Source organism: Mastomys coucha, unplaced genomic scaffold (assembly GCF_008632895.1).
Source record: "Mastomys coucha isolate ucsf_1 unplaced genomic scaffold, UCSF_Mcou_1 pScaffold15, whole genome shotgun sequence".
Lineage (NCBI taxonomy): Eukaryota > Metazoa > Chordata > Mammalia > Rodentia > Muridae > Mastomys > Mastomys coucha.
Genome location: NW_022196897.1, coordinates 17,798,679 through 17,820,167, shown reverse-complemented (window position 1 = coordinate 17,820,167; position 21,489 = coordinate 17,798,679). Strand labels below are relative to the sequence as shown.

The following is a 21,489-nucleotide window of genomic DNA, read 5'->3' as shown; positions in this document are numbered from 1 at the left end:
AGGAAATACTAGCAGTGATGTATTATTTTGAAATATACAGTTAGTATGTTTGGAGTTATTTAAAATTTATATTGAGAAAAATGTATTTTCACTATTGCTGTAGACGAGCATCTACATAAGACTGTCAAATTGTTATTTTGTATCAATTTTTTATACTTATTTTTATTGTTATAATATTTTATAAATTTTATGGAATATGACAAAAAAGATACTATAGGTATTAAAGGGGGGGGGTCTCTGGGAGGAGTTGGGGTACAAAAGGGAAACAAGAATGAGATTTAACTCTATTTACTTAAAATTTGGTTTTTTTTTTTAAAGATTTATTTTTTTATTTTTATGTGTATGAGTACACTGTAGCTGTACAGATGGCCATGAGCTATTATGTGTGTGGCTGCTGGGAATTGAACTCAGGACCTCTGCTCGATCCTCCCAGCTCGCTCCAGCATAATTCACTGTAGCTGTCTTCAGATACACCAGAAGAGGGCGTCAGATCTCATTACGGGTGGTTGTAAGCCACCATGTGGTTGCTGGGAATTGAACTCAGGACCTTCAGAAGAGCAGTCAGTGCTCTTACTCACTGAGCCATCTCACCAGCCCCTAAAATTTGTTTTTAAATGTTAACAAATTCAGATAAATTGAAATCATGTAACATTTCTCATCATAATGCAATAAAAGTTAAAAAAAAAGAAAAAAATGGCAAATAGCCTTACATTATGTAAAAAAGTTTTTTTATTTTTTTATTTTTTGGTTTTTTCGAGATAGGGTTTTTCTGTATAGCCCTGGCTGTCCTGGAACTCACCCTGTAGACCAGCCTGGCCTCAAACTCCGAAATCTGCCTGCCTCTGCCTCCCAAGTGCTGGGATTATAGGCGTGCGCCACCACTGCCCAGCTATAAAAAAGTTTTTTTGACTCTGCTTCAGTAGAAGCAGCTAGGACTCTGAATTTTTCAGTGTATGTTGTTTATTATCTAATCCCTCTAATAGGAAATTTTACTACCTTTGTTCTTATACCATGAGCTTTAAAAAGGAGTATCTGGCCAGATGGTGGTGGCACACACCTTTAATCCCAGCACTTGGGAGGCAGAGGCAGGTGGATTTCTGAGTTCAAGGTCATCCTGGTCTATAGAGTGAGTTCCAGGAAATGCCAGGGCCGCTCAGAGAAACCCTGTCTTGAGAAACCAAAAAAAAAAAAAAAAAAAAAAAAAAAAAAAAAAACCAAAAGTATTTGTTGCTTCAAAAAAGGTTTCAGAGGCAATATCTTTTTCAATATTTGGGCCTCAGTTATATCAAGAAAGTTATATCAAAAGGTTATATCAAGAAAGAAAAGATGGGGGCTGGAAAGATGGGTCAGCAGTTAAGAGCACTATTCTGGAGTGTCTGAAGACAGTTACAGTGTACTTACATATAATAAATAAATAAATCTTTAAAAAGAAAGAAAGAAATGAAGAAATGAAGAAAGAAAGAAAGAAAAAAAAAGAAAAAATATTAGTGGCTTACTTCAAATTACTTTTGGCTAAGGCCTTACCTTAAGCTCACCACAGGACTTACGCCTTTGTTTAAGTTGTCAAAGGGAATACAAAGTAACTGGTGAGAGACAAAGAGCTTTTGCAGAAAGTAAAAGAAGCTTCTGTAAACAATTGTTATCAATTGTAATCAATTACAATAAAATGTTTAGTTTTTGTTACTCAATGTGCCCACAGCAACTCTTTGGCAAAAGAGAACACTAATATAGATTCATCTTTTCTCATATCCAAAGTAAAGTTTTAACATTCTATTATGAAGTTGTGGTGGTGTTAATAAAGAATTATTTGATAAAATTATGAAAGTATTTTAGAAAAAATGTCTTAAAAACCTGATAAGACATCTATTTTTTGCTTCAAACAGCAATTAAATTGGTTATTGCAAAATATTTATTGATATCTGGCCTATTAAATAGTAAAAATTGTAAGCAAAAATGATAATTATCCAAAAGACAAATTGTTAAAATTTGCTTAAATGCATTCTTTTATATTTCCTGTAAATTTATGTATACATCTCATAAGTATATATCTATAGTTCTTCTATGGGACAGAAGAATATGTAAATGGGTCACATGTTTAGTCTCATGAATTTCCCCCTATTTCAGCACAAATAATTGAACTACGTGCTATAGTCACTATTTTTAACATGCTAAAAATCAAGCTTTTTTTTTTCTTCTTTTTTTTTTCTGGTTTTTTGAGACAGGGTTCTCTGCAGTCCTGGCTGTCCTGGAATTCACTCTGTAGACCAGGCTGGCCTCGAACTCAGAAATCCACCTGCCTCTGCCTCCCAAGAGCTGGGATTAAAGGCATGCACCACCACCATCCGGCTAAAATCAAGCTTTAATTTGTATATTGATAGCCAATATATATATGTATATGTATATGTGCATATATATCAGGGTTTATAGTTGCTCATGATAATTTGACATTTTTAGTGAATATTTCTGATTTAAAAATTAAAAATAAAATATACATATGTGACTACTGATACCCTTTCAGGCTTCCTAGTTGCAATTGCCTTAATATGAAAAGCAACAAAAACTGTAATTGGTCATTGCCTGCATTATATTTCTATGCTTGGTGTTCCTAATCAGATTAAAACAGATTAAGAAACTGGCTATTACAATCAAGCATTTGAGATGTTTTGTCAACAATTTAATGTTACCCATATTACTGAGATTCCTTATAATTCTCAGAAACAAGGAATTGTTGAACATGCACTTTGAACTCTGAAAATTTGGTTTGTAAAAACAGAAAAAGGGTGAATCATATCCTCCAAAGTTACCAAAAGCACATCTAGCTTTTGTCTTATTTGTTTTAAAATTTTTGCAAACTGATGCTAAAGGTTAGTCTGTCAAGGATCGCCACTGGCATCCACTCACTTCCAGTTCATATGCCATGGTTAATTGGCCGGACCCACTAACTAACATGTGGAATGGTCCAGATCCCGTTTTAATACAGGAGAAAGGTTCTCCTTGTACTTTCTCACAAAAAGATAGAGTGTGATGGCTGTCTGAAAGATTGGTTCGTCAAGTGAATACAGATCCTGAGCCTTTTAGTGAGTATGATTCCAATTAAAATGATGACTAAAAATCTTTATTAGCCAGCAAAGTTAACTTGGAGACAGAGCCTCCAGTATTTTCCTGAGAGTTAACAGTTCCTTCCATGATTCTCAAAGCCACTTCCCTCACAAGTGGAAACCAGACCTTGAGTCTGATCTTTACTAATTTGCAACTAAATTGAGTGCCTGAGACAACCTCACAGATAATGTTAATCTTTTGACTTCGTATCTCAAGCAGGTCTGTTGCCAACATGCAAGCTTGACTTCAGAGAAGCTCAGATGTGGCAGTTATTCATCTTGACTCATTATCATACACTTGATTTGGCTGATAGAGGGCTTGCCAAACCTGAGGTCATTAATAATCCTTTCAGGAGTTGCATAGGATTCAGACCTGTGCATACTGGTTCTAGATTAAATGAATCCAGTATGGGCACCAGCATGGGCTGCGTGGCTAAGCACAGCAGGGGAAGGTCCCATGCGGGCCCTCTCTGGATTCCCTGGGAGACAAACCTGGTTTGCAAGAAGGTTGGTATCTGTTTTTTAACCTTATCCTAAGGATTTTCTAAAAGGCTCTGCCTCCCCTCCCACCTGGCCACTCAAGCATTTGACCAAGAGCCATGAATGTGGAATGTAATGGTAATCTGAGGTATCAGGTCAATGCTCCCCCTGCTGTTAATGCCCACTCTTCCAAGGATGAGGCAACTATATGATCACCTAGGTTCCTTAAGGCCTCTATTCAAATAATAAAAAAGGGAGGAATTATACCCTTCCCACCAGTCCCTGGCCCACCTAGGGTGGACTCTTCTGAGATAAGAGAAACTTCTAAAGTTTTCTACAAGGAGTCACCACCTACTGCTAGTAGTATTGAGCATTCCTACCTGGCTAGTTTTTGACTAGCAACAAGATGCTAATGAATCGATGAGATCCTGGCATTGAGGGGGATGGCTTTCTTTTCTCTTAAGTACTCATTCTCCTAAGTTTAACATTCTCTAACATTGGACCTTGATTGGAAAACTTTGGGTCTCCTTATTTCTCTTGCTGTCCTATCCCCCACTCCTAGACCCCAGCCTTTCTTTCAGGAACACATAGCTGCTGTTCGCATAGTTGCTGGACAGCTACAAATTAAAAACAAGAAAAGAAAAGAGTGGCCGGCTGGTGGTGTCTCAGGCCGTTAATCTCAGCACTTGGGAGACAGAAGCAGGTGGATTTCTGAGTTTGAAGCCAGCCTGGTCTACAGAGTGAGTTCCAGGACGGCCAGAGCTATACAGAGAAACCCTGTCTTGAAAAACCAAAAAAAAAAAGAAAAGAAAAGAAAAGAGTGAATACAGGAAGACTGAGAAGAGCTCTGGGGCAGTCTGGGCTACAAAGACTCTCTCACAAAGCAAAAACAATACAAAACAAAACAAAAGAACAAGAGAAAATCAAAAATAAAAACTCAGCCAAAGAAAAACTAATTTTATGCCAGGCAGTGGTGGCACACAACTTTATTCCCAGCACTTGGGAGGCAGAGGCAGGTGGATTTCTGAGTTTGCGGCCAGCCTGGCGAGTTCTAGAACAGCCAGGGCTACACAGAGAAACCCAGTCTCTAAAACCTAATAATAATAATAGTAATAATAATAATAGGATAACAACAACAATAATAATAACAAATTTTATATATATACTTATTGCAACAAGTACTTTAGAATTCATGGTGCTTGGCTTTCAGGTATTACCTACAACTCCCCAGTGGTCTGCTCAACAAGCCTGTACCTGGGGAAGTAGTCCTCTTGGATGAGAAGTATCATCTTCCAGAACTGGACCTGGTACTGCTTCATGAGGGCATTCCCACACACCTAGAGGGAAAGGAAGAACCATGGGAGCAGAAACAAACATCAACTTGAGAGAAAGACAATCACTGCTTTGCCTGTTGCTCCCGTCAAAATATCTTAGCTACGGTGTCACTTGGCTGACTAGGAGACAGGTGGAAAAGACCCAACTTTCTATGCACAGAGAGGTAGTTCACTTGGGAGCAATGTCTTCAGGTAAGAGGCCCCAAGTCCATCTGTGACATTGAAGGAAGATCCAGCTGGGCAGAGGTGTGTGCCTTTACTCCCAGCACTCTGGAGGCAGAGGCCAGTGGATCTTTGAGTCTGAGACCATGATGATCTACACATGAGTTCCAGGGTAGCCAGAGCTTGGAAAACCAAACCAAACAAACAAACAACTTACTTTCTCCTAATTTATTATATACTTCCACCTAAGTCAACTGTCAAGGCTTAACAAATACTTCTTTTACCGTACTGAACCAAATCCTTTCTGAAGGGATGGCATTCCTCCTAGCCTTAGTTTAGTAATCCAGAATGCTACTTGTCTCAAAGACTCAGGATCTGCATTAACATACCATAATGTGAGGAGTTCTAAGGTAACTAGAGAATATTAGAATTACAGGCCAGAGGATCTCAGATTTGTCAGGGGATAAACCCTCACCATTCATTTATTTGCAGCAAGGTCTTATTGGGTAGTCTGGGCTGGTCTCTAACTTGTGATCTTCCTGTTGAGGCTCCTTTGTGCTGGGATTACAGCCATGTAGTACCATGCCCAGCTCCCTGAAGCTTATTTCAGAATGGGCTCTTTCAGCTGGGTGTGGTGGTGTATGCCATGGATCATATTACTCAGGAGGCAAAGAGAAGTTGATCTCTTAATCCACAGCCAGCCTGGTCCACATAAAAGTTCCAGCCTAGAGAGTTATAGTAGTGATTCCTCAAGGACAGAAATGTATGACACTTCCAGGGAGGGAGATACCTGACCTAAGCTTGCATTCTCTTCCTGGAAAACATGAATGAGATGGGACACTGATCCCAGTACACTGGGTAAAGAAACAGATGGAATGACAGCCCAGGATAGATAGCACCTCCACAGGGCATAAAGCAAGCAAAGTGGCTCATGAAGCAAGAACATTTATTGAAGACTCAAGCCAGGGAGACTGTGTTGGTGCCTGGCAATCTAGTTCCTGTTTCCAGAGCTTGGAAGATTCACCTGCAGAGTCTACCATGGTTCCAGTACTCAATTCTATATCCCTAAAGTGAAGCCCACTTTTTGCTTAGGCTGGGATGTACATTATTGTAGAGGGCAAAAGTGCTTATACACACAGATATGCACTGGAAAACTAAACTTGCAGGTATCCTTTAAAGGAAAGAGAAGTTCGGCCTGTTCTCCACCTAGAAGGCTGAACATCATTTATAGCCTGGTGATTGATTACTGGCTGTCTGATGAGCCAGACTCAGGCTATATCTTTCAGAACTTATATTTTATTTATCCCAAACCCTGTCCCTGTAAATCTTATTACTTCTAGGCCATAAAACTTATCCTTGTGAGAATTGTCATCGGGTAGTGGTAGCACACACCTTTAATTCCAGCACTTGGGAGGCAGAGGCAGGCAGATTTCTGAATTCGAGGCCAGCCTGGTCTACAGAGTGAGTTCCAGGACAGCCAGGGCTACACAGAGAAACCCTGTCTCGGAAAACCAAAAAAAAAAAAAATTGTCAACAGCCTAAGAGACTTCTGTGTTACCTCAGGGCCAGGCCAATCTAAACTCCTACAGGGATTATCTTTACCTCAGTCATTTCTTCCTAGAGCCTTATCTTGAGCATTGTTTCTATGTCAATGAAACATCTTATGGATGAAGCCATATGTACTTTGTAAAGAGTTTCAATGTAAACATGTCTTAAGCTTTCTTGTACTCACAGGGCTAAGGTAACTATTATCTGAAAACTTTTTTCCAGAATTGTGCTATGCTTAAATATGGTAAAAATACACCAGCTGGCCGGGTGGTGGTGGTGCACGTCTTTAATTCCAGCACTTGGGAGGCAGAGGCAGGTGGATTTCTGAGTTCGAGGCCAGCCTGGTCTACAGAGTGAGTTCCAGGACAGCCCGGGCTACACAGAGAAACCCTGTCTCGGGAAAAAAAAAAAAACAAAAACCACCAGCTGATGTCAGACTCTGAGAAGTCTTGGTTCCGTACCAGTTACCTAAATTTCATTCTTCCCTCACTTGGATCACTTTCCTTGCCAGCTGTAGGCCTGCAGGACCCCCACAAACATTAAGAGGAGAAAAAAAGGTACATCCTAGCCAAAGAGAAAGAAAAGTCAAGGCCAGTGAGAGAAAAAAAAAAGGACGCTAGGTTTGTCTCCAGGCTCAGGAAAAGCTAGGTAATGGGGGCTTATTTTTGTTCAGTACTTGGCTCCACCTCTATGCTGCGCACCACTCATTTCACCCTGTGTCCCGAGACCATCTCAACCACCGATTTCTCTCGTTTAATAATGGAATTACCTCCAAGAAGTCAAACAGTAGGGTGGCTGTCACATCTGAGAGAGGCTCCATGTTTAAGATCTGTGCCAACCAGCGCCAGCCATGATTTAAGCCATGAGGATGAGCCTGGAAGCAAAGCAGCTAGGTCATGACTTCATCTCACTGTATCCACTGTATTCACAACACAACTCTCAATGGAATCACTCAGCCCCTGAACATGAGCCCCAAGACCATCTGACCCATGCATACAAGACAGAACACAAAGACCAAAAGCTAAGGAAACTTTTTGGAAATATTCCAATTTATTCCCAGGCTCTCACAGAAACTCTATTTGATGTGCTGTTCAGGGAGTCCATAGTCAGCATCATTAACTTTTTTTTTTCAGATCGGGTCTTACCTGTGTAACCCAGGCTGACCTCAAACTCACAGCAATCCTCCCTGGCCCAGTCTCCCAGGATGGAAGCACAGGGGTAAACCACCTCACCTGACTTTGTTCGTGTTGATTTTGTTTTTGTGGTTTTGCTTTTGTTTTTTTGAGACAGGGTTTCACTGGCATTGGCATTGACATTGACATTGGCTGGCCTTGAACTCAACTGCCTGTTTCCTGAGTCTTGGATTCAAGCTGTGACCCCAGGCACACTTTTTGTCCGGTCTTGGTTTTGTAGTGACAGGGTCTCACTGTGCAATGCAGAGTAATCTAGAACTTGCAATTCTTCTGCTACAGCTTCCTCAGTGTGAGGATTAAAGGCAGCACATCATAGCTGGCTCAAACTTTTATACACATCATGACATGTAGAATCTGTTCTAAGATTAGTTCTTTATAGCTGGAACTAAGCTACTGAACTTTTTTGTTGATTCAAAAAAGTAGTCCACAAATCAACATCCACTTCTCCAATACAGCCGTGAGGCTGCCATTCTCTTTACGCCATCACTCCAAGAACGCAGCCACTCTAAAGGACAGCTTGAGAGCTCTCAAAGGCTGAGTTGCAGGTTGCTCTCACACCTGTGACACTACTCAAAGTGTGAGAACTTCCTTTAGGAGGCTGAGCCCAGATGGAAGGAGTTAGGTCAATGGAGACAGACATACCCTTGAAGGTGACACTGGGGATGCCCACCACCCTTTGGAAAAGCCTTTGGCATCTTTCACATGCCAGCTGCCAAAAGCAGCTTTGTACTGTACATGCTTCTGCCATGATGCTCTCCCTTACCATGGCTCCAAAAGAAACTGCACCAAGGGAAAGATCTGAAAACACTCACTACTGTGCTAATCCACCAAGCAGTCCATGTTTCCTCCATGAAAACTGTTTGTCCCAGTTAACAGAGAGCTGAGTCACAAAGGCTGCACTTGCTACGGATGCTGGACAACCATCCCTTATCCCGGCAGGCCTGTTCTACCTACCACCTGCCGGTTTCCATATGGCCACTGGAGCTGGATGATGGCGGCATACAGACGGATCATCCCAGACATTCGTTTTAGAAAGTTGTCCTGTTGCTCAACCTTGGAATCTGTCACTTGGTAGCCAAGCATCCTATATGTAAACATAGATCCAGAATACCATCAAAATGAGGGGGACAGAGAGGATTCTTTCTATGGTTAAAGGTACTACTAGTAACATTTCATATAATTATTACATATTATTATTATATATGTACACACACACACACACTTTTTAGGGGTTTTTCGAGATAGGGTGTCTCTGTAACCCTGGCTGTCCTGGAACTCACTCTGTAGACCAAGCTGGCCTCAAACTCAGAAATCTGCCTGCCTTTGCCTCACATATTATTAATATATCTATACAAAGCACTGGCATCAATGATCAAATTCCTGTATAAAAGCTCTGCAAAGCAAACTCACCAGTGAAAAACCTGCTTCAGGGCTGGAGAGATGGCTCTGCAGTTAAGTGCATTGTCTGCTCTTCCAAAGATCCTGAGTTCAATTCCCAGCAACCACAGTGGCTCACACTATCTATAATGGGATCTGAATGGAAACAGTTTAGGTGCTGGCTAGTTTTACATCAACCTGACAAAGCCAGAGTCATCTTATAAGTGGGAACCTCAATTAAGAAAATACCTCCGTTAAACAGCTATAGGCAAGCCTATAAAGGCATATTGATAAGGAAGGGGCCAGCCCATTGTAGGTGGTGCTACCCCTGGGCTAGTAGTCCTGTGTATTGTGGGAAGGCAGGCTGAGCAAGTCATGAGGAGCATACCAAGAAGCAGCACTCCTCCATGGCCTCTGCATCAGCTCCTGCCTCCAGGTTCCTGCCCTACCTACTTTCCATGATGGACTGTGATATGGAACTGTGAGTGAAATAAACTCTCTCCTGCCCACATTACTGTGGTTATGGAGTTTCATCACAGCAATAGTAACCCTAAGATAGCTAGCTTCTCAGTAAGGTTTAAATGGCTTACGCTACTTTGTGAAGTCATTAGATGAATAAATTCTAAGACTCCTGGATGCCAGATCCACTATTCTTTGCAGTTAGCTGTGGTGATTATCAATTATCACCCCCAAATCTACAACTCCTAAACAAAAGACATTGTTTTACCCTTTTTTGTGAGATAGGGTTCTTGCTATGTAGCCCAGGCTAACCTGAACCTCACTTGCTAGTCATGGCTTCAGACAGGACATTTAACAATATAGAGAAGGAGCTGTAGGCAAGAGTGAAAACACATTCCGATTCTTTTTTTTTTTTTTTTTTTGGTTTTTTGAGACAGGGTTTCTCTGTGTAGCCCTAGCTGTCCTGGAACTCACTCTGTAGACCAGGCAGGACTCAAACTCGGAAATCCACCTGCCTCTGCCTCCCAAGTGCTGGGATTAAAGGCGTGCTCACATTCAGATTCTTATGCTACTACTTTCCCCAGAGTGAGTGAGAGAGGAGAAAACCATATCACCGTTGATAATCCTCCAAAGCCATCCCTTCCTTGAAAGCTGGGTAGAAAGGAACGGAGTATGGACACTTCTTGTGGAGATGAGCAAGAATGAGGTCTCCCACTTTGGGGTGGAGCATCCAGATACCAGATGCCACCACTGCAATGGGGAATGCCGCTTCATGGTGAGAAGCCACTTCCTCCTCCCCTTGTTTCTAGGAACATAAAGATGGGCAAAATTTCAAATTAGTATCACAGCCAGGCTCAGTACTGTCCAGCAGCTTCTTCTGCCCAGACCTCTGACAACAAGGTTCCTCACCACAAATTTCTCTGCCAGTTTGTACTGGACAAAGTCCAGCCCCTGAGGGTTAAGAGTGACAGACACGGCACGCCCTCCCGATTGGACAGGCTTTCCTGAGAGCAGGCTATGAATCTTATCAAAGACCTCCTTCAGCTTTGAACCTAGGCAGAAAAGAAAAAGCAATAAAAAGATGATGCTGCAACTGGACAGTAGTGCACACCTATTTTAATCCCAACACTTTGGAAAAGGGCAGAGAGACCAGGAACTCAAGGCTGGCGTCAGCTAGAGTGAGTCTAAGACCAGCTTAGTCTACATGAGACCTTGTCCCAACATATAAATTCATGTCAACCTCGTTCACAATGCAGTGACAAAGCAGAGCCCCTATAGAAATCCATTTGTTTAAAAGTTTAGAATCTAAGCCCCAACACTATGGCTGATAGACATCTAACTGAGGGCTGGGGAGATGGCTCAGTAGATGGGGTACTGTCTGCTGCACAAGCATGAGCTGAGCTGGAATCCCTATGCTAGGGATGCCATCATGTAAACTCTGTGACAACACAGGCTTATAACCCCACCACTAGGAGGGCGGAGACAGGCAGATCCTGGGGACCCATTTATCAGCCAGTCTAGCAAAAATGTTAATTTCCAGGTTCAGTAAGAAACCTTGTCTTACTGAACAAAATAAGGTAGAGGAAGTAGAAAGATGGTTCAGCAATTATGAACACATACGGCTTTTGTGGAGGAGCTGAATTTGATTCCCAGCACCCATGGTGGGTGACTCACAACCATCTATAACTCCAGTTCCAGGGAGATCTGATGCCTCTGGCCTTGGAGGACATTTCGCTTACTTGCACATACCTACACATAATTCAAAATAAATCTTTAAAAATAAATAGAGGTAGCCAGGTGGTGGTGGTAGTGGTGCACGCCTTTAATCCCAGCACTTGGGAGGCAGAGGCAGGCGGATTTCTGAGTTCGAGGCCAGCCTGGTCTACAGAGTGAGTTCCAGGACAGCCAGAGCTATACAGAGACACCCTGTCTCGAAAACATAAACAAACAAACAAATAAATAAACAAATAGAGGTTAGAGAGATGACTCTGTGGTTACAAGAAATGGCTGCTCTTCTACAGAACCCAGGTTCCCAGCACCAAGAAGGCAGTTCACAACTGTGCATGATTCCATTTCCAGGGGGTCCAATATCCTGTTCCAGCCTCCTGGGCATCAGACACATACATGTTACACAGACATATGCAGGAAAAACACTCATACATAAAGTAAATAAATAAATCTTCCCAGAAAGAAAGAAGGGGGGGAGCAAGCTACCTAGTCAATCTTTGGCCTCCACACATGCATGCACAGGTGAGTACGTAAGACCTTTAAGAGTCTTTTGTGCTTTGGGTGATGTCTCTTTCTCTGGGGCTGGCATTCCTTTACCCTTAGAGACCCAGAAGTAAACTCCAGCATAGTATGGATTTTCAATTGCCCACTGATTGGTGGACAACCTGATTGATCACCAAAGCTCCGTGAGGCACAGGCTTGGTCCTCTGCAAGGCACTGTGGGAGGTAATCTCTAACAGGTGGCACCTAGATGCCACGGGGTCTTCAGATGAGCAGACAGACCCTTGAAGGAAGGAGTCTAAAGGACTCTGTTTTTCACTCCCTAGCTTCCAGCTCCATGATGCTTGCCCAGTGTTCCCCAACCAGGCTGTGCCAAAAGCAACAGGGCTAAGAACACAAAGCAAAGCCTCTAAAACCGCAGGCCAAAATAACCTTACATTTATAAATCTAACACCTCCCAAGTCTGTTGTAGGAATAAAGAGCTGACACCCACATTTACTAAAATGTATGTAGTACAAAGAACCCAAGGGCTCCAAACCCTTCAGGAACTAAAGTTAGATGGTGGGAGAATCCTTGAAGTGGCTGCTCCTGCAACACTGACTACTGGGGCCTTTGCCCTCATGCCGGAACCAAAGATGATTAATCTGTGAAATGGGACTGGAGAGGAACAGGGTTTTTTTGTTTTTTGGTGTTTTTTTTTAATTATTATTTATTTATTATATCTAAGTACACTGTATTTGTCTTCAGGCACACCAGAAGAGGGCATCAGATCTCATTACAGATGCTTGTGAGCCACCATGTGGTTGCTGGGATTTGAACTCAGGACCTTCAGAAGAGCAGTCAGTGCTCTTACCCGCTGAGCCATCTCTCCAGCCCTGGAGATGAACAATTAAGATGGGAATTGAATTGGTAACTACAGTTTCTCCTTCCTGCCACTGCCACTGGGCTCTGGGATACAGGGTTGTGATTATTGTCAGGACAAATACTGCTATCCCCTGTGCTTAAGAGATCGGAATTTGTTTTCATTACTGTAGTATCTATAATTAAAGGTTTAGTTAATTAGCATCTCCACCTGAAAATATCAAGTTCCTATAATCCCTTCAGAAGTGATACTTTCACAAATGACTCAAAAATATCCCTTAAACCAGAGTTATAGGAAGAAACCAAAAATGAATTAAGAAGACATCATAGAAATGGCAGGATGAGTCATTCCAGAATATAAGAACTTACTTGGATGTTAAATGTGTCCATTTCTATACATGTCTCCCCAGGGCATTCCTACTACTGCTGTTACCAAGAGCCTCCAAGGGCCATAACAAGTCTGGATTCACAACCAGCCCCTGCCTACCCCATGTCAGATGTGGCTACTATACCCACTAGCTCATGTACACTCAGAAACCTTCCCCACGAGGCCCATTGAGTCAGCATTCACAGGTGTGTCCCTCCCCAGGTAAAGAGCTGATCTTCATGGATTCATCTCAGTGTCCTCCTGCTGTGGTGTGGACTCATCTACCAGAGTGAGGCCCAGGAACCCTTGCTGACTGATCTTGGACTAGCAGCACACAAAGCAGAGCTATGAGTCCAGACCTGAGGCCTTCGTTCACAGGCATGATCTTTAGGGTTTATTTCATTCTTCTAAGACAGGATCTCTTGGGCTGGTTGACATGGCTCAGTGGTTAAGAGTACTGACTGCTCTTCCAGAGGTCCTGAGTTCAATTCCCAGCAACTACATGGTGGCTCATAGCCATCTGTAATGGGATCTGACACCCTCTTCTGGTGCGCCTGAAGACAGCTACAGTGTACTTATGTATAATAATAAATAAATCTTAAAAAAAAAAAAAAAAACGACAGGATCTTATGTTACCTAGGCCGGGCGGTGGTGGCGCACACCTTTAATCCCAACCCTTGGGAGGCAGAGGCAGGTGGATTTCTGAGTTCGAGGCCAGCCTGGTCTACAGAGTGAGTTCCAGGACTTCCAGTGCTATACAGAGAAACCCTGTCTCGAAAAAAAAACAACAAAAAACAAAAAACAAAATAAAATGTGATGCAGCCAAGGGTCCCTCCCTCTCACCTTCCTTCCCCCTCTCTCTCAATTGCTTGAATTACAGGCATGTGCTACCATGCTTGACTACTGTTGTTTTGTTTTATAAAATTATATTTGTGCCAGGCCTTATTATATTATTATTTAACACTTATTTATTTAAGTAAATTAAAAAAAAAAAAAAAAAGGAAACCTTCCCTACACTGATTGTTGTTATCTGCCATTTTCAGTGAGAATTAAGTTCTTTTTCTTCTGCTCACTTAACCTTATTGAGCACTAATTCCAGAGCATGCCAGGTCTCAGAAGGTTCCCAGCAGAACAGGTGCATACAAGTGGATTGTTTCTGGTTCCCAGCTAGCATGCCTGATGTCTATCAGACTACTGGCTACTTAAAGGAAAGGGAGGGAAAAGAGGCCCCGAGAAGATAAAGTAGTTAGGAGGGAGGTAAAACACAGATAGACAGAGAAGTCCGAATATGGCTGCTAGAGACTCTGAAACCTGGAAAAAAGGAATGAACCAGGACTGAGTTTGGAGACACTGGTGTAAAAGTAACATCTGACACCAGGGGGTTACAGGGATAAACAGTGCTGTGGGCACAGCAGCCCTAGGAAGCACTATAATCAGGCAGGGCCTAGGAGACTTAAGAACTCACAAAGGAGAAAGCAGCAGGGCCTAGGGAGCAGCAGTCAAGAGCTGCCTCAGTGAGAAGCTTGTAGTCCACAGGCCAAATGCAAACACTGGCCGGACCAGAGACTGATCACAAGGACAAGGGAGCCAATGCTGGGACACAAGCCACTCAAACACATTTAAAGGCTGAAGGGAAGAAACTGCAAAAGGAACCCAGCTAAAGAAAGGAAGACAATGCAGAGTCAGCAGGCAACAGGGGACTTGAACAAAGGCAGACCTTTTTGACTAGGGTAGGAAGGCCACCTGGCTGCTGCTCAAGTGAGATAGACTATGTGTCAAGGGGAAGGAATGAGGACAAGCAGGACACAGCAGTCAGCCCCTCTGCTGTCACTGACAAAAAACAAAACAAAACAAAAAAAACAAAAAAACAGCACTTTAACTCCCCAGCACACTATGATTTATTTGTACTCTGCCCTGTTCCACAAAGAATTTCAGGCAACAAAGGGCAGGAAGGAAGCTTGGCCAAATGGCCTCGAGGGCACAAACTTCAACATTCCTGGGCTTTTTTTGGCATCAAGTTGAGAGCCCACTGGGGCACAGTAAGCAAAATGGCTCTCTAGCTGCTCTCCTATATCTTGTTGATACAGCCTGGAATCTAGAGGCCTCATCTACAGCTGTGTGAAACTGAGCCCTGGCTCTAAAGGGTCTTTCTTTGGCCTTATTCTCTACAATATGTAGAGTACCAATATGTCAATCTTGGAGTTTGGAGACGTCGAAACAGGACAAACAGGAAAACAACAAAGATTTTTGGTTGTTTGTTTTTTTGTTTTTTGTTTTTTTCTTGGAGACAGGGTTTCTCTGTGTAGCCCCGGCTGTCCTGGAACTCACTCTGTAGACCAGGCTGGCCTCAAACTCAGAAATCCGCCCGCCTCTGCCTCTCAACTGCTGGCGATTAAAGGCGTGCGCCACCACCACCCGGCAACAGTGAAGATTTTAAGTTACTTTCTAGGTGGGTATTCTCCAATCTTCTTTCCCAAGTTCTCATCATGAGAACTTAAAAGCCATCTGGGGGATGAGGGCCAGGGTGTCCTTACTGGTAAAGCGTTTGCCTAGCATGTCAATATAAAGCCCTCTGTTAAACTGCCAGCACCACCTCAAAAATACAAGTAATCAAAACCAGGCATGATGGCGCACACCTTTAATCCCAGCCTGGTCAGAACATCCAGGGCTACACTGTAAGACCCTACTCCAAAGCAATCCCGCAGTGATTATTTAGATAATTATAAATAATTTACTATTAATCCATAACTTATGGAAAAATGAATCAGGGCTGAAAAGATGGCTCAGCTGGTCAAGCATGAGGGCCAGGGCTCATTTCCAGCACCCGCATGAGGCAGCTCACAGGTGACAAGGAATCCTCGCCCTCTTCTGGCCTCCACAGGCACCTGCACTCACACTCAGTCACATAAACAGACTTCCCAGTGTTGTGAGGGGCTAAGATGACTTCAAGGACAGCAGGAGCTGCACAGTGGCCTACTACGTCAATACAAACAAGTTAGAATTCGTGGCTTGGTGGTAGAAGACACTAGGCCAAAACTTCAATTGCTAAAGCCATAAAAAAGAAAAACTGGCCAATGGCTTTTGCATATGATTTCTTTGATCCATGTTCCCCAGCACCTCCTCCTGCTCAATAATATTAACTGAACCCCTCTACAAAGAGTCAACAGACATTCCTTTTTTCTTTTCTGTGGACTAAGGATTCAGGTAGTATGCCTAGCATGCATCTGAGTGGTCTACAATAGCTCCATCCCTGTGACTTCTGACTTTCTCCTTTTAAGATAGGATCACACTGACTTGTACTTCATACAAGCTGTACTTGAACTTGTGATCCTACAGCCACAGCTTTCCCTCAACAAGCTGTGATTATAGGCCTGTACTACTAGACCCAGCTATCTTCTGTCTGAAGAAGAAAAACAGAAAAAACTAGCGAGAGAACATACATTGGAACATACATGTGTGTATGTGTGTGTGTGTGTGTGTGTGTGTGTGTGTACGCGCTAGTGGGGATGGAACCCAGGCCCTTGCATATACTTGTCAAGTGCCCTGCCACTAAGCCATATTCTCCTGCTCTGATCAAACACTGTGTAGGAACCTCACAGCTATCAAGGAGTTTACAAAAATAAGACAACAAAGTGAAGGACCCACCTGCAATGGTGGAGATCTGGCTCACTGGGATGGTGGCTGCCTTCTGCAAGTCCATCTTTATCTTTTTAGTCTGCCAAGAGAATAGTGACCTGGTAAATGGGGCTGTGCAGAGCCGAGCACATACTGCGAGAATGAGGGAACATGATGTTCTTTTATAACATCAGGCTGTGAGAAACACCACCACAATTTTGGCCACCCATCTCTCCCCTACCTGACTGTCCTTGCTGCTGGTCAGGTCCTCGAAGGCCAACATGCATTTGGCAGAAGCATCCTGAAGCTGCTGGTACCACTGCATTGTACTATCTTGTACTTTCACCTGCAGGTCTGAGAACAAAAGACAGGCCTTAGTGGCAGTGAGCTTATGGAACATGGCAGCTGAACCAGGACTGTTTGAAGCACTAGACTATGCACTGCCTGCTTCAGTGTCACAATCACACTGCAGACTAGATACTAATACTTTTTCCATTTAACAAGAAACAGGCACAGAAGGGTTGCTTGTCCAGGTCCTGCTATAGCAAGCAGAAAGAGATTTGACTAGCTGTTCTAAACACATTGCTACGCCGATCCTTGTAGCTGGACTTCTGCTACATTAAGGGGTTCTTCTTTCTTCCACTCTTCCAACCCTCTAACACTAGATAGGAGAGAAAGGATAGAGAGGAAAGGAAAGAGATCCCTGAATAAAGTCAGGGGTTGGAAGGGAGAGACTTTATTAGAGTACTTCCTGCTGATCACAAGTGTTGACTTCCATGTGGCAAGTTTGATCTTCACCAGCAGGATATCTAATTTGTTTTTCTTTTTGGGACACAAATACTCAACCACAGCCAAAAACAAGCAACCTACCCCGTCTCTTGGGACCTTAGCATTTTACACGCCCCATGAGAAGCCCCCTCTTGGGGCCCCAGCATTTTATACACCCCATGAGAAGCCCCCTCTGGGGCCCTAGCATTTATACACCCCATGGGAAGCCCCCTCTTGGGGTCCTAGCATTTACACACCCCATGAGAAGCCCCTAGAGTTCCAAGCATCACACAGTCCCACAAACTGTAGCTGGCAAAACCATCGTCAGCTGCTGTAGAAAACTGGAAGCAGTTCTATATCCCACACCTGGGATGAAAACAAAAACATACAATATTTCTCTGTTTTAAAGAAACCAAAACTCTCCGGGTGATGGTGGTGCATGCCTTTAATCCCAGCACTTGGAAGGCAGAGGCAGGCGGATTTCTGAGTTAGAGGCCAGCCTGGTCTACAGAGTAAGTTCCAGGACAGCCAGGGCTACTCAAAGAAAACCTGTCTCGAAATACCAATTAAAAAAAAAAAAAAGAAAAAGAAAAAAGAAACCAAACCTCCAAAATTGTCACTACAGATCCTCTAACATATTAAACAAGTATATCTATACATATGACTAAAATCATGGAAGTGGGGCTGGAGAGACTGCAGTTCAGCAGATTCACACAGTAAATAAAGTCCTCTACAACTTTTAAGAGCAGTTGCTACTCTTTTTGAAGAGTCTAGCTATCTGGACACCAGCATCTACATGGAGGCCCCAAACTCCCTGTAACTTCAGTGCTCTCTTCTGGCTTCTGTGAGTACATGTGTACAAATGTTGTGCACATATACACGTGCAAGCAAAACATTCACGCACATAAAACAAAAATAAGTAAATCTTAAAAACAATTCTTAGCCTGGCGGTGATGGTGCACACCTTTAATCCCAGCACTTGGGAGGCAGAGGCAGGCAGATTTCTGAGTTCAAGGCCAGCCTGGTCTACAGAATGAGTTCCAGGACAGCCGGGGCTACACAGAGAAACCCTGTCTCAAAAAAAACAAACAAAAACAAAAAGACAAACAAACAAAAAGAGTTCTAATGAACTGGGCAGTCCTGTAGTGTGACATATTCACATTTGGTTTTGCTTTGTGTTTGTTTTTTTTAAATATCCTAATACTTAACACAGTTAAAGGACTGCATCCACCACAACCTACCTTCAGTCTGTGTTCCTGCTGGGCTTGGGCTAGGTGCAGAGGTCTGGGAGGGAGCCCCTGACCCCTGCTGCACCTGTGACTCCTGCAGCTTGACCCGGGCCTCTTCTTCATCCTTCTTCTTCACTTCAGAGGCTCTGGTGATCTCCTGTTCCAAATTTGAGAGGAGCCCCCGCATTTCCTGCAGAGCTCGCTCTGCCTCAGCTTGGTTCTCTGCTGTGGGATAGCCACTCTGTCAGACGGAGAGACAATACTTAACATTGACTTCCTTTGTGGAACTGAGACATATTACACACAGTATATTTCTTTCTTTTTTTTTTTAAAAGATTTATTTTATATATGTGAGTACACTGTAGCTGTACAGATAGTTGTAAGCCTTCATGTGGTTGTTGGGAATTGAATTGGGCTCCCTCTAGTTGGCCCCGCTTCAGTCAACTCCGCTCACTCAGTTCCTGCTTGTTCTGGCCCAAATATTTATCTATTATTATACATTAAATACACTGTAGCTGTCTTCAGACACACCAGAAGAGGGCATCAGATCTCATTATGGGTGGTTGTGAGCCACCATGCAGTTGCTGGGAATTGAACTCAGGACTTTCCGAAGAGCAGCCAGTGCTCTTACTCACTGAGCTATCTCATCATCCCCCACACAGTACATTTCTACACTGGATCAGTTGGACCAGTGAGTACACATGGTCAAATGTTGGTATCTATTAATTTCCTGTTCTCTTAAGGATTCAAAGAGCTGGGAGTGGTGGCTCATGCCTGCAATCCTAGCACCTGAGGGGCAGAGGCAGGAAGACTACTGCAATTCTGAGACCATCCAGGGCTACACAGTGAGTCTCGGTTTTAAAATAAAAGAAAGAAAAAGCAACTGAGGTAGCTCAGTGGATAAACTTACTTGCTTCACAACCCTTAGGACATCCTGAATTTGATACCTGGAACCCCCATAGAGAACCTCCATGCACTGACCCTACAAAATTTTCCTCTGATTTCTGAACATGTACACACACAGAAGGTTTATCACAGCCATGAAGCCCCCAGCAGCCCCCAGGATGTTCTAAAGTGTTCGGCAATGCTGCTCAGAGCAGTCTTTTTTAAAAAGCCTGTGACGCCAGGCAGTGGTGGCGCACGCCATTAATCCCAGCACTTGGGAGGCAGAGGCAGGCAGATTTCTGAGTTCGAGGCCAGCCTGGTCTACAGAATGAGTTCCAGGACAGCCAGGGCTACACAGAGAAACCCTGTCTCGAAACAAAACAAAACAAAACAAAACAAAAAAGCCTGTGACAAAACCAAGTACATTGTATCATACACCTTCAGTCCTGGTTCTCAATCCTTGGAGCAAAGCTTTATGTCCCAAGCCACGTGGCACCACACAGTGAGACGCTAGAACAAAACAAACAAAACCCCCAAGAATGGGCTAGAGCAATGGCTCAGCAGTGAGCAACATGGGCTGCTTTTGCCTAGGAACTGATTGGTTCCCAGCTCACAACACAAGGAACTCTCGGCCTACAACTAGCCTCTGTGAAGGCGTACAAGTGTCTATCCATGAACGTAGACACATGTATATATAGAATAAAATCTAAAAGGACAACAAACTGGCAGGGTTTGTGACAACATGCTGGTTCAGCTGGGTGTGTTGGTGCAGGTCTGCAATCCAGCACTAACAGGCCTGATTGGGGGGTGGAGGGGTGGTGAGGGGGTTGGTAAGAGTTTGAACCAGCCCGGGCAACACTGCCTCACGAATAAAGAAACAGAGTTGTAATTTTTAAAACTTCTATTAGTGGTAAGTCATTCCTAAGTATTTGGAAGTTGTATTTCAGCTTCTGTTTTTGGTAAAAGGGTGTGGTTGGCAGTTGGTGGTTAGTGTGTGTGCTCTCATAGGCACAGCTATGAAAAGTCAAACAAGGAGAGATGGCTCAGTAGTTAGGAGCACTGACTGCTCTTCCAGAGGTCCTGAGTTCAATTCCCAGCAACCAAATGGTGGCTCACAACCATCTGTAATGGGGTCTGATGCCCTCTTCTGGTGCATCTGAAGACAGCAATGGTGTACTCATATACAAAAAAATAAGAAAATAAATCTAAAAAATAAAATAAAGTCAAACAACTCCTGCAAGTTAGCTCTTTCTTGCCACCTTGTGAGGGCAGGAGCTCGGTTCACCAGGCACAGGCACAGGCACAGGCCTCTCAGTGGTGGACATCTGGCAAGTCTTGTGTCAGCTTTCAAAGCAACCTGCCAGTGCTTCACTCGTGTTCTCAAAGGAGGAAAGAGAAAGTGACAGCAGTCTGTCCTTCTGCACAAACTGTAGGAGTACTTTTTGAATCAAGTACATCACATTTTAGTGTATGTGGCCAATATTTCCTAATTTGTAATATCTTTACATTTTTCATGTGCTCAGATAAATGCATTTCCTTTACATGTCAGTTCATCTTGTGCTTACTGTCAGATACTCGCCTCCTTCTTCCACTCTACTTAATGGTTCTTCTCTCTTGGGATTTACAGCTAAATATACAATATAGAAGATATACAAAATGAAGATAAAATAGGTTTAATCTTGATTTGAATGTATGTATATCTCTTATTTGCTACACTACGAGAAGGCTGTGTGAGCTAGGCAAATGCCTTACCAACGTGCAGGGGGCTTCAACTCTCACCCAGCTATCAGGTGATGACTGCTATTCCTCCAACAGGCAGGCATTACTTATTTTCGTCTTGTTTGTTGTTTTTAGAAACACGGTTTCTCTTTTTTTTTTTTTTTT

The 21,489-nt window shown here is 43.2% G+C and overlaps 1 protein-coding gene across 2 annotated transcripts in view; it reads right to left on the bottom strand.

Moving 5' to 3' along the window:
- Nucleotides 1-21,489, bottom strand: part of Gle1 (GLE1 RNA export mediator) — a 34,078-nt gene that overhangs the window by 7,944 nt on the left and 4,645 nt on the right. For both annotated transcript variants that reach the window (XM_031369626.1, XM_031369627.1), the window contains exons 7-14: nt 18,733-18,961; nt 16,965-17,077; nt 16,754-16,823; nt 10,561-10,703; nt 10,266-10,456; nt 8,770-8,899; nt 7,392-7,496; nt 4,833-4,915 (exon numbers count right to left, since the gene is read on the bottom strand). In XM_031369626.1, the coding sequence (XP_031225486.1) occupies nt 4,833-4,915; nt 7,392-7,496; nt 8,770-8,899; nt 10,266-10,456; nt 10,561-10,703; nt 16,754-16,823; nt 16,965-17,077; nt 18,733-18,961 (1,064 nt within the window). The remainder of the gene's footprint in view (nt 1-4,832; nt 4,916-7,391; nt 7,497-8,769; nt 8,900-10,265; nt 10,457-10,560; nt 10,704-16,753; nt 16,824-16,964; nt 17,078-18,732; nt 18,962-21,489) is intronic.